At 41.4% G+C, this 25,627-nt stretch overlaps 1 protein-coding gene across 1 annotated transcript; it reads right to left on the reverse strand.

The window, feature by feature from the left end:
- Positions 1-222: 222 nt before the first annotated feature.
- On the reverse strand, positions 223-25,627 carry LOC149289749 (membrane-bound transcription factor site-2 protease-like). Its single transcript, XM_089490339.1, has 11 exons — positions 25,553-25,627; positions 24,491-24,639; positions 22,912-23,050; positions 22,098-22,201; positions 20,991-21,118; positions 10,504-10,622; positions 4,652-4,832; positions 2,480-2,574; positions 1,324-1,519; positions 842-917; positions 223-445 (listed from the first exon to the last, which is right to left on the reverse strand). Exons 1-11 carry the CDS (start codon positions 25,625-25,627, stop codon positions 223-225), a joined length of 1,485 nt encoding a protein of 494 aa, XP_089346465.1.

Here is a 25,627-nt window from a genome sequence, read left to right on the forward strand (position 1 = left end):
TCAGTCCAACCAGGAAAGCATAGTTGATTATGTCAATCACAGTATAACTGGACAAGGTTTCTCTTTGTTTTTTCTTGGTTTTGGTGGTTTGTCATAGTACAAGAACAATTGGAATGATTCATAAAATATTGTTGGATTTTTTTTTTCCAAAAGAGGATAATCCTATTAAAATGTTTTTTATTTTCAGCATGGGTCAAGCCTGCAGAAGAAACCCAGAAAAGACTACCGGGCTGTCACCATCCACAGTCCTAGAACCACATTTGCCATTAACAGAGCACTGCCTGCTAGTAGGATGAAGAACCCCAGGAGCTCTCGGTTCTCTTTTTGGACAACAAAAGAACTTAATGTGGCTTCGAGGAAAGAGTTAAGTATCCATTGTCCATCCAAAGCAAAGCATGGAACAGCATTAATCACAGCCAAAGCTCCCGACAGAGAAATCAGATATCTGAGACATGTTAAGTGGAAAACCATAATTATGATAAATGTACACATATATATATACATAGAAAAAGTAAAAATAGCTCATACTGCTACACCCAGATAGTACAACTGAATGTTCATACTGTTTCTTTTTTCAGTGATATTATTTATTACTATCTACTTAGCAACCTACAACACTAAATGTTGCGCAATATTAAAATATCACATATGTCATGTCGATTATGGATTTTGCCATATTAAAGACATTTAGAACTCCCTGCTGGAATCCTCAAAAAAAAAATAAAAAAAATAAAATAAAATAAATTTAAAAACTTACTTTAGATGGGGAGCACCATTGAGTATTTACTTAAAGAAGAAATGTGTGAGGACAAAAACAAATTATCTCACTTCAAAGGGATACTTGCAGAAGGTTTCAATGACCACTGGCAGGTGTATGCTGAGAAAGTTATATCTTGGAACAAAACTGCTGAGACTCACTGTGAAAATTAAAGTAACAGTGTTTATAATTTGCATCAGACTAGCTTTATTCTTGCAAAATGAAGAAACATTAAAACAGAGGGGGCCAAGTAACCCCACAGCCCCTACGCCTCTGCACACTTGCTCATTCACACACACACGCTTTTCTGTAGCCTGTGTTGTATCCAGCCCTGCCACTCTGAGCTTCCTTTAAGTAAAACAGTCGCTTACGTTAAAAAATTAAAATCATTTAGTTAGATTGTAAAACATGCTGACCACTCTTAACCACATTGACTATTCTGAGACCAACTCAAGCTCAAACAACCCAATTACCCTTTCATACATTTTTTCGGTTGTAAATAACTTTCTACAACAATGCGCACATGCACTAGCACAGCTTCCTTAAGACAGGACATTTGCACGTACCGGCATATTCCAGATGTACAGGGTATCCTATGAAGAGCATTTCCATTTGAGGTGGGTGCTTTACTCTGATAAGACGAGTTTGATTCTCAATAGATGGGATAGCACAAATGCTGGAAGCATCTCCCTTCTGACAATCTATATCCGATCGACATTCGGGGCTTTTTTGGATTGCCTTTCTGGCTGGCAGACAGACATACTGTAAACAATAGATCGGTGATCAATATTTAGAGGACATGACTGAAAAAAAAAGTGCCTTGCCCAGGTAACACCTTCCCACCCACTATGAATCTCTAATTTGAAATAGCATTGATCATTCTATACGTCTTCATTCAATGGCATATTTCTGGATGGTGTGCCAAACTCAACCTATTTGGTCTGCTATTGATTAAGTTATTTTAAGAACTGTTACTTTTTTTTTTTTTATTTAAAACAATTCTGCTCGCACTAATTTCAATTTACAGCTAAAGAACAAATTGTGCAAGAATGTTTTGCTCATGCACCTAATCTTCTTTTTCCTCTTTACAGACAGAAAAACCCACTGTAGAACTTGCAAAACATTTTTAAAAATCCACATTGGACTGAATTCACTAAAGGCTCATGATAAATTAAAAAGCACGATGAAACAGACATGTAAGTGTAAAGGGCCAACTTCTCGTTAAACAAAATTCCATGGTCTAAGGATGCTTCCTTTACTTGACCAAGTTGGGAGGTTCACTTCCAGTACTCTAATGGAATTTTCTATGAAAATTAGGCTGAGTAGTCACAGGATGTGAACAATTACAACACAAGAATGATGAAAAGTAGGAACTCAATTACAAATAAATATACTTTTATACTTACGAAGGTGCAACAATAAAGCAAATCTAGCCAGAGACATATCAATAAATTATTAGAAGAAAAATCTATGCCTTGCCTTATTTTCATTAATTTTCTTAGATCATTACTACCCTTTTTCTTCACCTGGTCTCACTATCTCAAATGCTTTTTTAAAAATAATAAAAAAAAAAATAAAAAAAAAGAAATTGGTGAAGAAAATATGAAAATTATTTAATGAGTTCTCAAAGAATTGACATGTGACCGTTCTTCATGCTACTGATTCCTGCATCTAAATATGTAGCCTTTGTCCAGAAAAGCCTTTTATTTCCTGTAAACTTACCAATTGATTCCGCGTATTACCGCTGTATGAGAAGCATATGTCGGAAAGGCTGTTGTTACTGCAACACTCGATAGATCCATCCAATCTTTTATACACTGAAACAAATGAAAGACCCCAAATTATATTTATATGTGGATTATATTCAAAGTGCACATGAGCAAATAACTTGAAATAACAAGAGAATGTCCAACAGATGTCTCGGTAGATCTGGTGGCCCCACATTACTTTTTCTTAGGGCTATTTGAGTTTAAGAGGAGAAAGCTCAAAGCTCAAATAACGACGTGTACCAATAGCAAAGGTTGTATGCATTTGAATAACCATTGTATTCTATTTAGGTTCTTCTATTATCAAAAGCAGACACCATGTAGTGTCCAATGGTGTATATGTGACCATGTTGTGAAGTCCTATGAACCCACAATAAGGGCTTGATATGGCAGAATATTTACGCAAAAACTGGGGCCCCGACTACTACATACAGCCTTTCTAGGCAGATACAGTCACACATTGTAGAAGAAAGGAATCTGCTGCATCCAGGTACAGATGCACTTGATACGCGAGTTATTAATGTATGTCCAGTTCCTTGCTTGTTATCCTACATACCAAGGAGTCCACAAAGGCATTAATGGGAATAACTGTTAGCACAGATAACTAGGAACGGTACCCATCCAGTATAGTGTTGTCTGCTACAGAGATCCTACTCCACCAAGTTCCAATACTGGTGAGATCGCCATCTTACTCTTTTTGACTACATCTTGATACATCTTTTTCTATATTGGTCCAAATAAAGGTAACGTCACATACTCTAAGGACCCGGAGACTTAAGTGTGACTTCATGTCTTTTTCTATTTTGGCATCCACATCAACTACAGACTCAAACCATAAAGCAGAAGATCCCAAGATCTGCCCGTTAAAGCTCTAGAGTGGATTATTTTAAGTAGTGTAAATTTGAACAGTGGGAATAAACCCAAGGACAAATGTTTTACTATTTATTGCCCTCTGTGTTTCAAAAGAACAGGATGACCCAATGACTAGGCTCCTAAAATATATTTACCTAGAGCACAGATTTACCAAGGATACAATGTAAAAGTCACTTTGACCCTTACGTCTTTCACCAGGCATTACAGAACCCACAAAACATGTTAAAATCTAAAGAAATAACTGGCGGATTATAACAGACAGTATTTCCAATACCTTTTAGCTCAAGAAAACCTTGCTGAATTGATTTTGTAAAACAGGAATTGAGCTGTAAAATGACTAGATATCAGCAGATTAGTTTTTAACTTTCTTTGTAATTGATGTTTGGTAAAATAATATAGAATATAGAAAAAGCAACACAAATCCATTCAGCTTCTCATTTTGTCTCTGGGACAAGTAACATTGTAAGGCTATGTTTGACAGTCATCACAATCAATGCATTGGCTTGGATCCAAGCTTTCTAACTTTTTCGGTTATCCTCATAATAGCACAAGAGTATGCCATGACACAACAACTCTACTTAGATTAATCAGAATCCTCGCTATCCATGTGTCCAACCTCAACTCGTTGGCTTGCAGGAGATGCATTCAGCCAAACGCAGGTCCCGCACACATGCATAGAAAGCTTTTTCCCTGTTTGTAGCAGCCAAAATTGGAGCCAACAAGGAAGCACAGGGGTGCAGGTTTGTGCTGCATCTCTTCTATGGGTAAGTGTGCTTTTTTGTTTCGCTTATAGGAAAGAACGCATGTTAGAGTACTTACAAAGGTGAGGCTGTATGGGACACTAGACCTTGCCTTGAATAAGGCCGTATGTTTATCATTGTTGCAAAGAATCATACACTAAGATGCTTTTATGGAATTAGGATATACACACAAAATATATTTTCTACAAAGCATACCAATGATCAGATTTAAAAAGGAACGGGAAAATGAGGAAAGGCATGTTCCCTAAAACACTTAGTTCCCTGCAACCTTCTCCTGCAAGAATGTCTAAGCTGACCGTGCATAATGCTAAGTCAATATGAGAATATTTCTTCAAAGCCTTTCTTTGTCAGCCCTTCTTGCAGGAGAAGCTCGCTGGGGTTGGCACTGCATAACACACAGTTCCATCAGAGAGCAAAAATGTTCAGCCCATCTGCAAAATCCTGTTATTGAATGCACATCTGAATGCAGTCGGGTGTATTTCATGATACTGTACCTCTGCTTGGGAAGTGAAGCTGCTGAAGAGTGGCCGAGTTCATACAGTAGCCAACCTGTGGTTTCTGAGATATATCTGCTAGGCATGCATGCCAACCATCCACATTGGTCACTGGACAGTCTTGTACCTGGGTGACAATGTCTTGTACAAACAGTCCCCTTGGTCCGCTGGCAGGTGAATCCTAAACATAAGTGAATATGAAGTATAGTTAATGTTATCGGAAATTTTTTTTTTTCCAAAATACAAAATCATATAAAAAAATAATTATTATACATTACAGTGCCAGCAGGTTCCATAGAACTATTCCAATAGTGGGAAAATGAATATGAACAATAACATTGAAACCAGCAATATACAATTTAGCAATTAAATTTAACATGTGTTAAGACATGCTGGTATATATATAGTGAGCTTACAATCTATTAGTTTACATTCATCATTGAGAACAATAAAAAAAAAAAAAAAAATATATATATATATATATATATATATATATATATATATATATAACGCGGATGGGCAGGCTTGCCTGCTGCGGCGTCAATTATGTTGTGGATGGGGCGAGCCCAAAACACATCAAATTTGTAAGGGGTAGGAGGGGGACATGGCGAGTGGTGACCCAGAAAAGCAGAGCTTCAATGCAGTCCCCGGGTAAAACCTGGAGAGTTCCCAGATATACTTATCACTTGTAATGGAATACAAACGAAGACAAAAAATATATATATTAAAAAAAAATCTGTAGAATAAAACTACTGGGACATTATGCCTGATCCACAAATGTCTATTCTTAACATCTTGATGACATACGCTAAACAAAACGTTCAACAACCGTTCTGCTGACAGATGCACAAGCAGATAATCAATGAAACCTCTGAGGAAGACCAGTTATAGACCATGTCTTCGGCATAATGCACTCAACTGATAGAAAGAAGGAGTAACAAGAAAAAAAAAAAAAACAGCGTGGAAAGAATTCAGCATGCTGACACAGCTACCTTATTTTCACTTAGTCAATCTAATCCTATTTAATCAATAATGAGCACAGTGATCTCTTGAGGGGCTGACAAATGGGTACGTGAATTCACTGCCAAACCAGTATCTGTGTACTGTGGATTCTTGCATGACTGCTCTGTTTCTACTTAATGTTGGACCACTAAACACTTAGATGTATCATATGTTAGATGCAAATCGTTTAAACCTTTAGACACTAAGAGTCTTTCAGTAAATAGCAATTGCAGCACATTTGCATGTATGAAAATAAATATGGGGTAAATATTACTAACTGGGTATGCATTCCAATAGTAATGCAAGCAGAAAACAAGGTACTTAATACATATTAATGGAAGGGATGCGTGAATGAGATGCGGTGGTAGGAATTAAATACCATGGGTTACCCAGGATCTTTCCAAAATCCTATATTCTTACAGAGATAGATGAAATCTATGATTTACATATTCAAATATGCTACATACATGCATTAGAAATCCACTATATGTGTGTACAATGGGAACAGCCTTCTTAACTTCCTCCTCATGTGATCTGCACAATTATTCCTCCTCATTAAGTTATCTCCACCTTAGTGTTAAATTGTTGTTGATTGGCTTGGCCAGCCTTTGTAAGAGTGGCGGGGAACTCCAGGCCAGAAAAATATTTATATAAAGCTGGCCCTTTCACAACCGGCTGCCAAGCCAAGCTTTCCCGTTAAAAGGTTAAAATCCAAGTATCTCCAAAATAATGACACTGATGGACCAACCCGTGGGATCATTATTTCCCTTGCGCCTGTCTGGGTCTGTAATGCTCTGGAACCGTTTACCAGCTAGGATCTGTAGGTGTTTCCGCTGACTTGTGTGTCTACGAACCATGTGGTGGGGTACGAACAAGGGGTGGTTGTGAGAAGGACCTCCTTAGGGAATCCTGTTTTTTATCACCTCCTTTAGACCAGGGCTCAGCAGCCGGGGCTGTGGAGCCTCTACCCAGGTGCATTGGGAAGTGTCCGGGGGAACTGCTGTCATTCGGGGTCCCGACCACGCATCCTTCAATACCCTGGGATCTTCAACGCTCCCTCTTGATTACCCCCCTGAAAACAGTGACTTATGCAAAGATAACAATGTTTGGCGACCTGACTGTGGCGCCGGGCTGTCTCAGCAGGTTATTGTTTGGTTGATGTGATAATGCCTCATATCTGGTAGAGTTCTGTGTATAAGGGTACATGTTTTCTCAATAAACTGTTCCAGTTATGACCTCAACATTAGTTCTATTTGATGATTGGGATGGGCGGCTATGACAACTTATTGTCCTTTTCAGGACAATATTAGCACTGTGCCAGCACGGCTCCATTAGATTGCTGCCCCCCTTCTTCTCACCCAGTGCTGGAGGAGTGAACTGCAAAGTCTCGGATCAATGGAAGTACGATTTGATTTCGTCGGTGTACCCAGTCAGGGTACACATCGTCCCGTCACAATGCTCCTTACGGTGTGTGTGAACCGATTGTGGTGGGATGTAACACAGCTAAGTTAAGCATTGATACACCACAAGCTATTGTAACAAGGAAATCTCAACAACAGTCTCTTGGTAATTAGCATGTAACAGCTTTCTGCTTATGTGATCACCGTGCAGCCTCCCCAATACCGATCATTCGTGGAACAGCTGCGTGGCACTGGCAAGGGTGTTAAGTTTAGCTTGAAAGGGTACTGCTTATGACAAGGTGTAAATTCTTTCTGGGAGACACAAAAATGGGAACCAAATGATTAATTTAGTGTTATGTGGAGGCCAATTAAATTCTGTTTCAGATGAAACAAATAACAGCCTGTCACACCACAGCCTCTGTAAGCTACAGTCATTGGCAGCCTTGATAATTACTGGTTATGTGGAGCATTAACAAAATGAATACATAAATGGCTTGAGTAAACCATTAACATCTATTTACAGTATAATGAGAAGAGACGAGCATGATGAAGGAAGGAACCCTGCTTTTTACACTGTCATTTTCCCCCACTCATGCCCAGAACACATTTCGGAGGGGCGTCATTTACGCTAGAGGCATATTAAAATAAAATAAATTAAATGAAATACATAAAAAAAGGGTTGCAAAATGTATATCCAGATTTTTATTTTTTCAAGATACATTATATTACTATGAATTCCCCAGTTTTAAGGAGAGTTTTTTTACGATGAGGTAGAGCTGCCTGTGTTCAGGTCAATGTCAAGCATTCCCATGCTTCCTCTGGGTTCTGTTTTATTTTTATCACATGGGTTATGGTAACCAATTAAATGCATTAATACATAGAGAGGTCATGTTCTCTCTGTATACCATCATGAGGGATATGTGTCGCAATACGAAGATCAAGATTGTTATGGATAAATTATTCTATTCCCAGACTTCATATGCACTAGGAAGTCCGATATAAGCAGGGTTACCAAAAAAAAGTAAACCACTTGGAAAAATGGTCTTGTGACCAAACCTACCAAAGAAATGTTCCTGTTGATAGTTTGAAGGTCTGCATCAAAATAGCAAGGGGAAGCTAGCCTTGATATTCTCAAAAGAGTAAACATTTTGTTAAGAGAATTCCTATTTCAATGTAAGATGGAACATTACCGCTCTTTCCAGAACAATAGACTAGGGGAAACCTATAAATGTTGGGCCCCTTATATTAAAAAAACAACAAAAAAAAACACAAGGAACCTAAACCGTCTGTTTTTTGTTTTTTTTATTGGGCAAGGCCGGGGGTCAGAAAGAACTTCCAAAGGTTTGAATATGATTTTTTTTTTGTCTTTTTTGTTCTTGTTTTGTAATTATATGATATTGAATTTTTGTTTCTTTCGCTTAATCTAAACATATACTTTGTATTGTCTTGTCCTCTAGAAGTAAAATTGTACCAATAAAATAAAATTCAAAACAAAAAAAAAAAAAATTGTGAAGAGGATTGTAAAAAGGAATTTATAATTTAAAAAAATGTTCCCATAGATGATCAGGGAATATTGCGTCTCCCCCTTTGAAATGCTGAGTATCTGAGAAAAAAACAAATAGGGGTGTAATGCCTATTCAATTACCGGTTTCAACCATACTACCTTCCTCACCCTAGTCATGACCTACACGAGTAGGATTGAGTGTACTTCCTCTGGTAAATCCGTTCATCTGACAACAACATTTAAGTACTTAAAAGAATTTAACAAAGTACAAGAGGAAAGCTTATTTCAGAAGTGAAATGTTAGAACAAGATGTCATAATCTAACAAGAGGAAAATGGGTAGAGTAGATGGTCTCAATGGTTGTTATCTGCTGTCAAATTCTACATTCTAGGTTAGAAAGAAATATTTGGTGCCCCCTTAAGGAGCAAGAAAAGTCAACCCTGCATAGGAAACCAATACCAGCAGGTCACTAGAATACAAAAAAGCCTATGCCTTCCTTGCCATGGGTAAGCACATAATACAATATAACGTTAGTCTTCATGTTAAATTTGTCAGTGACGGCCATAAATATACTACATAAAATAGCATCAAATGATATGCTCATTAATGGCATTTATTGTAAACATGATAGTGACCATGCCAAATAAATTTCATGCATCAAAACACTGGTGACACAAATGGCGGTAATTATGTTACTTGCGGGGAAACAGGGAAAAAAAAATAGCACTTTTACAGATGAGAAAACTGTATCCATCACGCTGTTATTTTACTCTGTTATTAAAGCATGCTTTACAAAGATTGAATTCAAGAGCGTAATATTTTTTTTTTTATTATTGGCACTAATGGCCTTGTAAAAGAACAGCAAACTTTGTTTTGGCCTTTCCGTCAGAAACAATATGATGGGCTGCCAAAATCCTTCTCTTTGGAGACACTGGCACTGTATCCTATCCAAGAGACTTCTGTACCAATAGCAGAGACAGGCTGCCGCTGGGATCAGACATAAATCCAGCCAAGACCTCAGAGTAATGGACAGAGCTCTGAGCTTTTCAACTTCTTCTAATCGATTGTAAGCTTGCAAGAACAGGGATCTCTTCTTCTTCTGCGCCAGTACCTCTTATCGTAGGTCATTGTCAATTTTCAATGTTATTGTTAATTCTCACTCCCGTCTATTGTAATAATGCAGCATGGATTTTGTTGACCGTCTATAAATAAATTGTAATATAATTGTATATTGGGACTTATTTTTGAGGCAGTGTGTCTCTTTTGCAGGCAACAGTGAAATGGGCCAGTTGGAGAGATCCCTTGATGTCCCCTGACTGGCCCAGGGAGGTGAAAAGTATTGACCTCATTTGCAGCTCCAATGTTTCCTACTTCTGGGGTCAGCGTTGCCTCTTGCCACACTCTCCAACAGAGGTGGCCTGAAATGTTGGGGGTTATTCTAATGCATGCTGAAAAGCACAAGGTGTCCCTCTCGATCTAATGCAAAGAAAAGAGACACCTGTCCTCCATCTGCATTCCTTGGAATGTTTCTAATACGTTGAACTAGGTTCTCCATTTGGTAAGACATTGGGCATAGTCCCTAATGAGGTAGTTTGCAGAAAGGTGAGCATTTCAACTCGCTGTTATCTACATCATGAAACAAAAAACCCCAGTGAGTTTTCCTGCAAGAACGGCTGACCTGGCCCAGTAAATCAGCGTGGGTGGCTTTAGGAAACCTCTCGTATTATGTAAGTCTGACTCATCCCTTCTTGCAGAAAAAGCTCACCAAGACTTGATAGTGGAGAGTGATATCACGGAGCTGAAAGGTTCAACTCTCCTGAAATCACCCTCTTTAGTGATTAGAGCCACTTTAATTTAAAACAGGAAAGTACGTAACGTAAATATGAAAGGAGGCGGCGAAGAAGAAAAAGATGCAATACAGTTCCATACGCTTTATCCCACTCTTACCTCTACAACTTCAGTAACAAGCGCTCCAACTCCAGTGTAGTAAAACGGATACAGAAGAGCAGGAAGCGGAAACAATATCAAAATGCCCACCAGACCGAGAATGAAATTATGCCAGACCCCTGAAAAAAAAAAAAAAGGAATTGTACAACTCCATTCAGAAATGTAACAATAACAAAGGATTCAATAACAAGCAATTTGGGATGTTGGATGTACAGAAAGCTTTAATGCATTTAATAGTGGAGGGGTCCCTTTAAATCATGTTTCGAGAACAATAACATGAAGTTAACAGAAAATCAACATTCTGTTGCAAAAAAATAACAGATGTTCAGGCATTCCCCACCCAATGACATCTTCGCTGACAGTACCAGAAATTTTGTGAACTAATAATAAATAATAATGTGAAAAATAATAGTAATAATGATTTAAAAAAAAGGTCAGAGTCTCCGTATGTTTTCCTGCAATGCCCCTAAGAGTGTGATCGAGAAAGTAGTTTAGCACGGACATATTTAATCAACCAGGATGGAAGAATTCTACAGGTCTGAGACAGAAGAGTCATCGCAAAGAACTATAAAATAGGAAGGTAGACTGGGTCCGCAACTCAAGCAGCACATCGAAGGGTTTGCCTGACATCTAGTGGGCAAAATATTGAATGGAAGAAGCAACACATTTGCAGGAAACAAGGAAAACAATCCACGAGTACATAATTTCCCCAAATAAAAACGGTATAAGGAAGCTGGGGGGGGCATGAGAAAAACCGAAGACAAAGTACCCTAGAATGTTGCAATACAAGCATTGGGGAAACAGTGTCTTTTAATGGGATGTTGAGTTTTCTTTCAAAACCCTTCTTAGACTTCTTCTACATTCATTCACTAAGCAATGAGATGCAGTGAGATGAAAAACACAATCTTTCTGCCTTATTATCGACATTTGAGTTTTCTCAAGCCTCCATATGCACAGAACCGGTGTCTGAAGATAGGAGGGATCCCAAAGGATATTTCCTGCAGGACGTATAGCCAGCAACTTATTCTTGCCTACGAGGGCAGGTCGAGGGGGGGGGGGGGGGAATCACCCTCTTAGGTGATCAGGCCTTACTGTGTGCTGCTGCCCAATGGGCCCGTTAAGGGGAGCTCTCATATCTCTGCAGTCAGCCCATTTACACTATAGAGCCCGCTACTGAGTGCATTCAAAGGTGATGCATGGCATTAAGACAGAGCGCCAGGATCTGCCAGCATATCCCGGCGACCGGTAGCGAGGATGGCGGCCATAGATGGGGCAACTGCACTGGGTCAGCATCAGAGGTAAATACGTCTGGGTATAGCTCCTATAACACAGGGGTAGCAAGCATTAAAGGCACCCCATCTATGCATTTTTCACAACCTCCCTGCCCCTTGGCTCTTTGATTTGCAGGAGATGATTTGCCAAACAAGCTACATTTCCTTAGTTTATTAGCCTAAACAAAGTGAGCTCAATGTAATATTTTCATGCCACTTCAATCTTTATTATAAAAAATATCGTAATAATAAACATCCCAACACTGTTCCAGACAAGTTATCAAGTTCCATAAATGCAAAGATACCATTACTATTATTTTTTTTATTTTTTTTTTTTAAACAGACTATAAACTGGGGCCCGATTTGGCGGTGTCCAAAGTTAAAAACTTCACGAACAGAGTAACAAGGATTAGATTCTGTAATTGCTACCCTCCCGCCGTGTTACAGCACTTATCAACATAGTTACGGATCCAACTGCATGGTTAATGTGCAATAGATCAGTTTAATTGCTTTGTTCCTTTTAAGTCCCAATTCAATCAAATGATTTTATTTTTTTTTAAATCTTTCTTTTGCCAATCTGTGCCGCACGAAAAAAGAAGGCAAATTAATGACTAAAATAAAGTTTAAGCCTATATTTAAGAGAAGCTTGCACATATTTTGTTTAGCTATACGTTATATAAGATACTGATGCTAATTCTGAGCAGAATGATGGGAAATGGGAACTAACCCTTTAAATGCCAATGAAAGTACATTGTATTTATATAGCACATGCAGACACCATAGTATTGTATAACGAGTTATACATACGATAATACAGTTAAACTGAGACAAAGGTGATGCGCTTTACAATCTATAGGGTATCAACTCATTTGCAAACTTTAAGCAGTTTATATTTTATTAACTGAAATAATACAGATTATTATTTAGTTTACATTATTTCCAAAATTCTTTAGATGTAAAAATCTTGAAGCAGGTGTCTTATTCTGGTGTTTTTCCCGCAGGCATTCAGCTCACCGGCACACAGGTGCCAGATGGGTCCAAATCATAAAGCCAGGTTCAGCTCATCACCTGTCCTGCTAGCCAAGAAGCTGGGGGGCTGGAAGGAGGCAAATGCATAGTGGGGGTTTTGACGATTACCCTATTGAGGCCGTTGAGATCTCTCAGCTATATACATTAAAGTGCACATGATGGCTAGAGGGCCCCTTATATTATTGTCATCACAAGGCCAATAACATTATACTAAAGGTTATAATATAATTATACACACACAACGAGGGATGATAGAAGGTTAAGTTACTGTTCCGCCGTGTACGTATTACTTTCTATTTTTCTTTTTAATAGATGTTTTGACCTAGAAAGTAGTCTTATGGGGATAGATTGTGTCTTCAAATGGATTCTATTCTTTAACAAGCTGATTAGATTTCATTTTGATGATCCTAAACTAACTCGCCAGAAAGAGCAGGGAAATTAAGCCTTTCAATGCTAGGGATCAGGGCACATTTTGATCCTCGGGAGTCTGGGACAATTTTCATAGTTTTGCTCTAGTGATATTTAGGGGACAACCTTAAAACAATTTACATTTTACCTAGGGACACCTATATTTTTCTTCTGGACAAGTTAAGCAAGTCATAGATGCATAGTGTAAGACTAACGTGCATCACTTACATACGGACACTTACGGTTCCCAAATTTTAGCAAGAGAATTAAAGCAGCAGAAAGAGATCCGTATATGGCCTTTTTAAAAAAAAAACAAACACTTGAGAACACAGATATGCAAACTTCACATTTAGCTTAATTATTAATTGCTAAAAATAACGTTTACTGGCTCTTTAACTGCTTCACTGCCCTACATACGCACTATAATGTCTACAAATCAGATGCAAAATAGCTCTTTGGGGTTACCCAGGAGAAGTCTGAAAACTCCCTGGACTCTGTCCACAGAATGCCCAGTTGTATCATTAGGCATTTCTTTACAGCAGGTGTCACTGCTGACACCTGTACAAGGACTACGTGGAGGGGCAGAGACCTAGGAAGGGCTTTGTAGACCATGTTGGGCTCTCTGATCAGCCCCTGCTGGCAAAGAATACAGGGTTAATAGTTTCACCCACTTCCAAAAAGTTATCAGCGCATTTCACAAATCAGTCCCGCTTTGTCTGAGAGAGGGGGCTATTTTCTTAAGGAGATTTAAACTATGCTACATAGTATGCAGTGTGCTACCCAAGTCAGTATTTTTAACCCTTTATATGATTACAGTCAGGCCCGGACTGGCCATCGGGCAAACCGGGCGTTTGCCCGGTGGGCCGGGCTGGATTGACTTAGGGGCTGATGGAGCTGCAGCTCCAGGCCCCTACCTTAAAATAGGCCCAGTCAGGACCGAACTGACTGGGCCTATGCGGCCTCTACGGCCGCATTAACGCAGGGCATAAGGGGCACCTGCCCCTTAAGCCCGCCGCAACTGCGACCGGGTCCGCCACTCTAGCCGCAGTTGCTGCTTGTTCCGGCAACAAGGTAAGTAGGGTGAGGGAGGGGGGTGCAATGAGAAGGGGCAGAGGGGGGTTAGATAGTGAGAAATGGGGAGAGGGGATAGATAGTGAGAGGGGGTACATAGTGAAAAGGGGGAACATAGTGAGAAGGGGCAGATAAGATGGGGAGAGGGGGTAGTGTGAATGCGTATGAGAATGAATGAATGAATAAATGTGTGAATGATTTGTGAGACTGCATTAATGAATGTGTTAATGATTTGTGTGAATGAGTAAATGCAAAGATAGTACATGAAGGGTGGGCTTTAACAATAAATAAATAAATAAATATGGGCTGCTCGGGCTTAAATGCCCGGGCCTATTTTTTGTCCCAGTCCGGGCCTGATTACAGTATAATGTAAAGTGCTCTTTCCTTATCTATTTTGCAGTGTAGTTTTATTACAAATTAAGTTTTAATTTTAGTAATTAGTGAGCACTTTATGTGTATTTATTCTATTTATTAGGGAGATTTTACTCGTCAAATTTCATACCTGCCTGTTTTATCATACCCTTTGAATATCTGTACTGTAAGTAGTGCTGTGTAAATTGTTAGCGCTATATAAATAAAAGATAATATTAATAATAGGATAAAATAGCAAAAAAAAGTACTGGGCTTTAAGGTATAAAAAAAACATTGATCAAGGAGGGGTTAATTTTTTATGTTCACAGTACCTATTAAAGATTGTGATCAGTTTCAAGTTTGTATTTTTCATACGTAACATTTAGCTCCATGTTTTCCCCAAAATGTCTCTATACTATTTGAATGAATTATAAGGAACCCATAATGCAAAACAGAAGCTTATGATCGTAGCGCTATTTGTTTAGAGAGGAGGCGCTGGATCGTCAATGGAACTTAATCTTTTTTCTAATGAGAAAGACCACCACTTCCCACTGTGATTGACATCTCTTAGATTTTAAGTCAAGACACAGAGGCTCATATTGTGCTTAACCCTTTCTTTACTCCCACACAGCAGCAAAGACGAATACAACAGTAAAGTAAGAAAAACAAGTAGGAGTGTACATACAATAACCCCTCCTACATAACGTGCATCCCATAAAAGGGGACACACATCCCACAATCCTCCCCTTTCTTTGCTGCTCCCAGACAGCAGAAAAGTACACCTTGCATTTTTCATATATATTTATTATTATATATTGCATTTATTTCATTTTGTCTACCTTTGGTTCGGACTGCGGGTTTCCCTGGTGGGACTTCCCGTGGTCTGGCCGCTTGTTCATTTATATTATTTAATATTGTTTTGTCTTTGGTTTTATTGGTTTTCTTACCTGGTCTTGCGGTCCCCGTGCTCCCTGTCGGGCCGGGCGATCGGAGGACCTTCAGGGTTGCCTCTGCCCTCCCCCTTCCTCCCCTCAGTGTTTTTCGTGCAGGTTTTGTGTCTGTGTGTCGGCGTTTTTTCTTCTGACGGTTCGCCGGCTCACTTCTCGCTCTTTCCCTTTCGGCGGTCGCGTATGCTTCCATCGATCTGGTGCTTCCCCTTCATCCTCGTGCGTCGCGGACGTTCTTCTGCTCGTTCGTCCGCTCCTACTCCTGGCTCCTCCCACGCTGGTTCGCGGGCTTTTTCTTTAGTCCTCGGACGTGTGGTGGATAGGAGCCTCGGGTCGAGAGTCTGGTATTTCTGTGACATCCTTTATTTATCCTAGCAGTTCTCCTCTCTGCAGGATAATTTTTTCTCCTTGTTCGGTTGCTTTTTTCTTTGCCGTTCTCTTAAAGGGGCATATCCCTATTATACAATTACCTTCTTCAGATACTCAACTGTTTTGCTCCCATATATATATATATATTGCTATGGCTGGGCACCAATCCCCATCAAAGGAATTGTCTGATATTGATTCCTCTCCCAGAGAGGATCACATTGCTGACTTACCTTCTATTGATCCTTTAAAATAATTTAATAACTCTGTCTCTATGGCTATTGCTTCTGCAATGTCCTCTATGACTACGGCCTTGTCAGCTTCTCTGACTCAGGCCATTAAAAAATCATTACCTGTGTCTGTACAAAATCCAGATCCTGATTCTTCCCATAAAGCATCTGGGGGAAAGAAGGTGTCCTTTAAGTCTCACCATACTGGTGTGTCTGCCTCCAGATCCTCTATGAATGATGATGATTTTTCCATCCAACATAGCGTTCCACCTAAATGCAAACAAGCCCTTACCCACCAGGCAGAACAGGAAATGGAGGAGTGCCAGGGCACTTTCCTCTAGCTCTTCTGATTCTGATCCAGAATCTGTTGAGGAGGCTTGGAATTCATCTGACTCCAGTATGGAGGATCAGTTGACTAATGATTCGGCCCCACCTTTTGAAGTTGCTGCGCAGGCTATCTCCTCGCAGACTGGTCACCTTACTAAAACCCCAGACACTGCAGTCCTTGATCAATTTGGTGAACCATATTTTGATCCTGAGGAACTTCACCATCCCCGTTCAGCTGAGTGGCTTCCTTCTGACCATGTGGCCCGATACTTACAGGCCAGGGTGCGTAAGCCCTTAAGCAAAAGCTCGCGCAGCAAGCTAAGCGCGGAATGCCCACGGCCTATTGCCCCGGGCAAGGTCTGTGAAACTCCCGTTGTTGACCCCAAGATGGTCCAATTTTTGGCTAAGTCTGGCTGGAACCCCCGTAAAGGTCTGGAATCAGCCCTCAAAGCCACGCAGGATAAGCTCCTGGATATCTTTGGTCCCTTGACCAAAATGTTCCAAATTATTCAGGAATGGGTGGCTTCAGGTTCCCCTCCGGACCCTATGGTTCTCCGGGGCTGGATGCAACAGGCTATAAGCATTGCCGGCAACACAAACACCTCCCTCTCTATCGAGCGGCGTAAAGCCATTTTGTTTAAAATCGAACTGAAATTGTCAAACCTGGCTCTCACGGAGATGGGTGGCGAGGCCCAGGGGATTCCTTTATTAAGGATCTCGGGCGCTATGTGGAAGCCTTCACGGCTTTGGACAAGGCTCAGTCCTCTATGAGGAAAGTCTTTAACCCTCGGGTTTCCCCCAGGGCTGGCAGAGGCAGGAGCCATCTGTCCGGCCGTACCTTCACAGGCTCAGTTTGTTTAAGCCGAGGCTCCTATTCTTCATTCCGGTCCCAACGACCTCAATTCCAGGACGCCTATTCCAGCAGACAGCCGTTCTTTCCACAACGCGGACGCTCGTCGCGATCCAGAGGTCATCGTGGATCCCAGTTCACTCGCCGTCCCTTCGGTAAGTCCTTTTCTGTCTCACCCTTTTCCCGGTATCCTGTCGGGGGCAGGCAGTCACTTCCGACGCCTGGGTGCTGTAGACGGTGAGAGGTTATGTCTTCGAACTGGTTGGTTATCCCCAGATGTCTTCCCTTCCGAGACCGTTCCACTTCTCCCAACACGACGCAGAGTTGGTGGATGCCGAGATTTTCTCCCTAGCCGAGAAGAACGCCATAGAACGGGTTCCCCCGGACACCCCAGGCTTCCTCAGCAATATCTTCCTAGTACACAAAAAAGGAGGTGGCCTTCGTCCGGTGATCAACCTCCGGCACCTCAACAGTTATGTCCGCTACCGCCACTTCAAGATGGAGGGCATCCATCTTCTTCGAGATCTCCTGTTGTCAAACGATTGGATGGTCAAAATAGATCTCAAGGACGCTTACCTCACGGTTCCAGTGGTGGAGGAGTCCAGGAATCTCCTTCATTTTCACTGGCGCAACGTCTCCTGGCGTTTCACTTGTCTCCCTTTTGGACTTTCGTCAGCATCTTGGTGCTTCACCAAGCTTCTCAAACCTGTGGTGGCGCTCCTGCGGTCTCGGGGTGTTCATCTGATTATCTATCTAGACGATATGCTCCTCATGGCTCAGGACAAGGAGGTCTTACACCTGCACACCCAGTGGACACTGGAGTTGGTCCAACAGTTAGGATTCCTCATAAACGAGGACAAGTCCCACCTCATCCCGTCCAGACGGTTGGAGTTCCTGGATTTCGTCGTGGACTCCGTGGAAAGTGTTCTTCGCCTTCCGACCTCCAAGATCCACTCTATCAAAAAGGAAATCCGGAGGGTTCTACGTTTGCGGGCAATCTCGCTGCACCACTTAGCCCGCATTATCAGCGTCCTGGCAGCCTCCATTCAGGCGATTTTTCCGGCCCCTCAACATTACAGGGCCCTTCAACACCTCAAGATTCACCACCTCCGCTTGGGGGCGTCCTATGCGGATCTCATCACCTTGGATGCTCCCACCATAGCGGAGTTACGTTGGTGGCTTGCCAACATGTCCACTTGGAACGGCAAGGCAATTTTCGGCACTTCCCCGGATCTGTCAATAGATTCCGACGCCAGCCTTCACGGCTGGGGCGCGAGATGTGGCGAGATTTCCACAGGTGGCCCTTAGTCCCAGACGGGGACAGGTCTACACATCAATTGCCTGGAGCTCCTTGCGGGCTCGTTTGCGATAGAGTTTTTTCAAGGATCGCATCAACTCTTGCATCCGTCTGCGCATGGACAATGTCTCTGCAGTGCGTTATATCAATTGCCTGGGGGGCACCCAGTCGGCCGTTCTGGCAGACTTGGCCAAAGATCTATGGTCCTTCTGCTTGGAACGCAACATCACGGTGCAGGCGGAATATATTCCTGGCCTTTCCAACGTGGTGGCGGATTGGAATTCGCGCTACCTCGCTGACGCCAGCGACTGGACCCTGGAGTGGGGTGTGTTCTCATCTATTATTAAGCTCTGGGGTCCGCTCCGCATCGATCTCTTCGCTTCCCGGTTGAATTCACGTCTCCCTCTCTTTTACAGCTGGCGGCCGGACCCGGACGCACTGGTGGTGGACGCCTTTCTACAGGACTGGTCCGGAGGCCGTCAATATACCTTTCCTTCTTTCGCCATGATTCCCAGGACGCTCCTTCAAGTCCGCCGTCAACAAGTTACAGTGGTACTCGTGGTTCCGTTCTGGCCCTCCCAGGCTTGGTTCCCCAGTCTTCTGGTGGCGGTTCCTCGGTTACTCCGTTCCCACGACCCTCTGCTTCTGGATCCTGCAGGGACTCCTCACCCGCTGATTCAGGACGGCAGTCTCTCTCTCCTGGCTTGTTTGGACTCCGGGAGTCCGCCGGCCTTTCGGTCTCTGCTCAGCAGCTCCTGGCCGGAGCTTGGGCTCCAGGTACCCACAAGTCTTATGGTGCAGCCTGGCAAGCTTGGACTTCTTGGTGTTTGGAACGGGTTTTGGATCCCTTTTCCTTACCTGTTTGATTTGGGGCGCGTGTACAGGACCGTCAACCTGTATCGTTCTGCAATCTCTGCGCCACATCTTGGTTTTGACGGGGTCCCTCTGGGCAAACACCCGCTAATTTGCCGTCTTAATTCTGAATTGTCCTTGCGACAGCTGTCAGCTAAGTTAGTTATGTTGTTCTGCCTCATTTCATGTAAACGCGTCTCTGACGTTAGGGCTCTTGACTGGGACGCTCGATCCTTTATTCCTGAGGGGGTGCGTTTTTGATATCTCGCGTCGCACTTAAACCGCTATCAGGTCGGTCACTTATCCGGCTTTCCCGGCTAATGTTGCTCTGTGCCCAGTGGCTTGCCTCCAGGAATATGAGGCTCGCACTTTGGGTTTCCGTACTGATCATTCGCCTCAGTTGTTTCTTTTTTTTTCGTTTTCCTCATTCTCCTGTGTCATCGGCGACTTTATCTCGCTGGATCTAGTGGGTGATGACCCTTGCTGGTGTTAATGTCTCCAAGTTTGGGGCGCATTCTACTAGGAGCGCTACAGCGTCCAAATCCCTGGCGCTGGGTGGACGTCTAGAGGATATTCTACGTGCGGCGGATTGGTCCAGAGAATCCACCTTTCGAGACTTCTATTTCAAACCCATTGATCATGTTTTTTCTTCAGTAGTATCCTAGCTTTGAACTTGCACAATATGAGCCTCCGTGTCTTGACTTAAAATTATTGGATTTTACTAAAACATGACGTAAAGTCATGATTTTATTAAAGACACGGAGGCGAATATTGTTCCCTGTCCATTTTTTCTACCCCCCCTTATTAATGGCTTATGGTGTCTCTTCCTGGCAGGTTGGTGGTTCCTGTGGTCTGGTAGGTTTCTTTTTTCCTTGTACTGTGTATTTTATATGCCTTCTTCATGGGTGTTATGCGTGTTCTTCTTGGCTGTTATGCGCTTTTTGTTTTTTGCCTCTACTGTCGTTTTGGTGGCTGGCTAACTAACTCGTGCCCACGTTTTTTCTTCTCACCTTCTGTTTCTCAGGTTCCTCCTTCTAATCCTCGACTACATGGTGGTGGTGGATGTGTGATGCGCTCATCTCCTTACCTTCGGTGTTCCGTTGGTCGTTCTTGCGGTGGAGACGGTTCCTGTTTGGTTCAAGTTGCCTGTTCCTTTTTGGAGCGTACAGACTTCGTCGCAGCCTAGAAAGAGGAGGTTTGTGGGATGTGTATCCCCTTTTATGGGATGCATGTTATGTAGGAGGGGTTATTGTATGTACACTCCTACTTGTTTTTCTTATTTTACTGTTGTATTCTTCTATGCTGCTGTGTGGGAGTAAAGAAAGGGTTAAGCACAATATTCGCCTCCGTATCTTTCATAAAATCATGACTTTACGTCATGTTTTAGTAAAATCCAATAATTATATTCTGTGTGGAATGGAGACATTTATCTATTAAAACAACACAATACATTACACAAAAGGTTTGTAAAACACACATGTTTTCTACCTGCACAAAATATCCGCAGTTGTTGAACAGGAGAAACCATCTGCAAGTGAGTGGTCAGCAGATCCACAAATGCCCCGGGATAAAGAATGAAGATAAATATTCCAAAGCCATTAAAGCGCACTGTTTCTCTAAAGAAGGAACAAAACAAATTGCTATTAACAACATTTAAAGAAAAAGTCTATCAACATAAAAAATTATTTGGGAATACAAAATAACGAGTTTTTTTTTTTTTTATAATATGGAAAGCCAACCAGTTATTTTAATCGATAAAATATTCTTTGGTTAGACAGGGTTACTAGTTATCTGACCCTATAGGTTAAAGAGGGAGTCGCATGTAAAAAATACCTTCTGCCTTGAGCATAAAATCCAGTGCTGTATATAGTAATATAGCTTAGCATTGACAAGAACCGGGTTTTATTTAATCTGGTTTCAGTAAACTTCCTTTATCTGCAGACCTGGATGCTGCCATAGTTGTCATGTGACATTTCGAATATCTGCTCAAATACCACACTGAGCCGATTCTTTATGGCAATGCTAGCGAAGTCCGTTGACTTTCTTCAGCCAGAGTGTCCAGCTGGGTGATTAACACAGAGTCATTCTATTCTTTTCCACAGGCAGTATGATAAGGAGTCAGGGCATTTGTCTTGGGAATTGGGCATACATAACAGAGCCAGAACACATACAAATGGCTAATACGCAGCTGTCTGATAAATGAGGAATGCTAGAGCGGTTTAAAAAGAATCACAAGTATTGCCCTATTTCCCCCTTTCTTTAATTTGATAGTAGTAATAAAAAAAATAAATTGGGGTGAGTTCCCTTTAATATTTGGTTTGCATTTGAAGTGCACTTTATTGTGGTGAAGTTTAATGCTATCTCACATTTCCAGGTGTTGTTTGCAGTTTCAAGCAATTCATCAATATGTTCTTTAAAACATCTGCAATATTTTGATCTTCATGCAGTTTAAACAATTCAGATCCAAGCCATTGCTGCGGTAATCAGTATTGTAGCCCCCGATCATTGTTAGCCGTCTGCCTGTTTGAAATATTGATGTTGATGCAAAACGCTACATTAACTTTGTTGTTCGGAGAAGGAAGCAGGTCGTATTACCTTATGGCTGCCATTCCATGGCCGATCTCATGTATGACACCGCTGATGAAAATTGCAGAGAAGAAATATGACAGCTGGCTAATGGGAAGATTTACACCAGGCACCTGTTCAAGGAGGCATGACGACAAAACATAACAGGGTCACTTATACAGACACAGTATACAGGACCGGGTACCAGCTGACAGTATACTGGTATCCGGTCCTGATAGAAGCACTTTGGGGTCTAATCACTAAATGGAGAGTTGTGGTTTCAACTGTAAAGCAGCTTCTATTGTATGACCTAACAGGCAATTAGATCCATTTGGACCCTAGGGGCTTAGTAGGTTCTGTGACGCTTTTTTGTTGTGAGTTTTATTATGGGCAACATTTGGGCACTAAGTTTTATTGGGACACGCATACTCCTGTGTCTACCTCCGGCAGGAGACGTGTAGCAAGTTGGGGATCCCTATACCAATGCACAAGCAACCTTTTCATGAAATATTTAGGGCCCCCTGTTGCAATACTGCTATGGAATCTGCTGTCGTTCTTTAAATAAAATGTAATGCAGTCTTGCGATATATATGGTAGTCGGGCATTCTTGCCAGGGCCAACTAGTCATTTGTACACATAGATACAACGTGGACTAAAGGACAGTATAATGATGTTCTGTCTCTGGAGCTGGTATTCAGGTCTTAATGCTGAACCTGATAAAATCTTTATGGGCTAACAAAAGGGAGGGATAAATCTGAAGGCAGGTCACCCCTATGTCCAACGAGCAATGATCATTATAAGCAAACATTCATATATCATCAATAGCTCTGAGAAAAGGACTCACCACAACCTGCAGGATGCGATCGTTTTGGGACGCTGGACTTTCTGCCATCATCTGATTTAGAGTCTGTACGAGAGTCTTACCCAAAAGGATCATGGAGCCAAACATTGCGAGGACTCCAAATACCATACCCATGCTGAACCTGGCAAATGATTCATTGTGGTATTACATTAAATCTATGTTTTAGAGAGGCTTATATAATGAAAACATAGTACAAATTTAGCCAAACACAGCATTAGAAAACTAATGCAGCCAACAACTTGGTCCACAAACCAAATATAAAAAGTAACAAAAACCCCAAGGTATGCGGTACTACGTTGTGTGCATATTGATGACAGTAAGCATATTGTAGGGTAAACGCTCGATATGGGATTAAAATATGACCTAATTTCTGCTCCTCTGGTGCACCTCTTTCTGGACTACTACTTTCATGACCTTCATCATCGTAACGGAGGGTCATGGAATAAAATAATATACATATTGATGTATATCTGTGTGCATTTATCATCTTTATTTCGGGGTAGGAGGGTTGTCACATATCCGTCTATAGGCAGGCATCAGTAATTGTTCTTATATACTCACAAGTGACACATAATGGAACTCTCCCGGGTATATGCCAGTACTAAGCTCGTTTGAGCAGGGCCCTGCTTACCTGTTTGTTTAGGTCAAATTGTTATGTTATATACTACTTGTTACGGCCTGTCTACCCATTGTACAGCGCTACGGAATTTGATTGCACTGTAAAACAATAAAACAATAAATAATAATAACAGTAAACACAAGGAAAGAGTGATCTGTCTGCTTTGTTTTAGTTCAAACGTATAACACAGAAGTACCATTTTAAAAAAGGTCCTATGAACGCTATATAAGGATTTATTCACTAAAGCAGTTTACAGGTGTCTGTAAGAGAGATGAGGTTTCGGTCCCCTGACTGCATTATAAAGGACACCAGTAAGCTTTTCCTAAAATAAATGCCAATGTAACCCTGCATATTCCATATCCAACGTTCCAATGTTTTGATTTCCACAAAGCAACGGGTGGGAATGTAATCTTTTGCAGTAGATGCTTATTGCAGTCAATCCTTTATAACTCTCCCAAAAACCAACTCGCAAACTAATGTTTTTTGTTAATAAACCTCATATTATGAATAAATTCAGACATTGGGTACATGTGCAAGGTACATGTGTCCTAAGTTTAAGGTAAATATGTTTTTGAGTTCATTCCAGCAACCACATCTCTTAGCAGGTTACATCAAGCCAAACCAAGACTAACCGGTAGTGTGTGATGTCTTTAATATCATACAGTGATTTTTGTGCAGAGTAACAGAAAACCACTGACAGGGTAGACCTAAAGTGAAAACTATATGTATTACTTAGCGTGTTTTTATGCAAAATGTGCACTGGACATACCCAACCATCAAATCTGTCTTCCTATTGTTTGTAAAGAATCGTGAAGACACAACACTGCCCGATTTGTTTATTGGATTATATTTTCTTAGATCATCATTTTGAATTGACAGAAAGATAGGACAGGTTGCTTGGTGGGAGTCCAACACTGTTTATAAATAACATAGAACCCTTACCATAGGTATAAGAATCTAGGTTTCCACCTCCCCCATTTATAGAAGAGGCGGTTGAAGATATTTGTTTGCCAACGGATGTGAAACGGTGAGATGCTGAGCCCTTGTGTGGACAGCCATTCTTCATAATTGGTCTTCAGAGATTTTGAGGACTAAAAGTTTCAGGCAACAAAACGTAATTTAATCATCAAGAGAAAACATCATACAGGGAAAAAAATTAAACACAAGCAGAAGAAGACACCGGTGGCTTTCACTACCTGGCATCTTACTACAGGGACATTGATAGTGCTGCTCCACCGTTAGTGGCTAGTGGTCTACTCCAAATGGGAACAATAAAAACCAATCTTAATTGACTTTCATATAATATAATTATTACAGCATTTTCCATAAAAAGCATGTTTTGCGGGGCTCAAGAGTGGTTCCCAGCCTCGTTGTCATATAAGCCAGGTACCCATTTGAGAAGCAGCAGTTCCTCTCCTACACCCCCCAGGATTGGCCCTGTCCGAAGCTATGCGTTTGCAATGTGAAGAATACCAAGTCTCTCTTATGCCAGCTTGCCCATCATTGGTGGCAACCGCAGCATATTAATCCTAGCATAAAAGGGTGCATTCATTATTGTTCTATTCATTCTGTCAATGTTGTACAGCAAAGAGTGAAGGATCACTCAAATAAAAGTATGGCATATCAACCAATATAAAATATTACATATTGGATGAAAAATGGGCCCAAATCATTTCCTGCCAATGGAAATATAAAACAAATGATAAACGTAAAGCAGCTTCAGCCCTGATTTTCTAAAATAACACAGCTATCATTCGCTCCTTTTTTATGCAGCAATCACTATGGAGACTAAGTAATCCAGCAGCCTCTGTTGCTACGGTTACCACACTACACAGTGCAAAGTGTTTAAATGTGTTGGGGTTACACACATAGCTTTGTGGTTTCTATTTTATTGCTGTTACGTATGACACCTCTAGTGTACACAGACATGATCCCGCATGCGCCTCCACTGCTTCCCTCTGCATGCATCATAGGTGATCATAACCTATAACCAATCACACTTACCAAAAGTAACGTGTCCGCCAGGTAAATCACACACCATCCTCCGAGAACCGTCACCACCAAGGGTATAGGGATCAT

The sequence above is a fragment of the Sceloporus occidentalis genome, unplaced genomic scaffold (genome assembly GCF_023333645.1).
Source record: "Sceloporus occidentalis isolate IW3139 unplaced genomic scaffold, rSceOcc1.0.p SCAF_43, whole genome shotgun sequence".
Classification (NCBI taxonomy): Eukaryota; Metazoa; Chordata; class Lepidosauria; order Squamata; family Phrynosomatidae; genus Sceloporus; species Sceloporus occidentalis.

Bases quoted from the DNA above. Each gene is read 5' to 3' on its own strand.
- LOC149289749 (XM_089490339.1), bottom strand. From the start codon at position 25,627: ATGATCCCTATACCCTTGGTGGTGACGGTTCTCGGAGGATGGTGTGTG. The intron at 24,640-25,552 runs GTAAGTGTGATT...TGAAACTTTTAG, and splicing joins TGGCGGACACGTTACTTTTG to TCCTCAAAATCTCTGAAGAC. The intron at 21,119-22,097 runs GTAATACGACCT...TTCCTTCTTTAG, and splicing joins CATGGAATGGCAGCCATAAG to AGAAACAGTGCGCTTTAATG.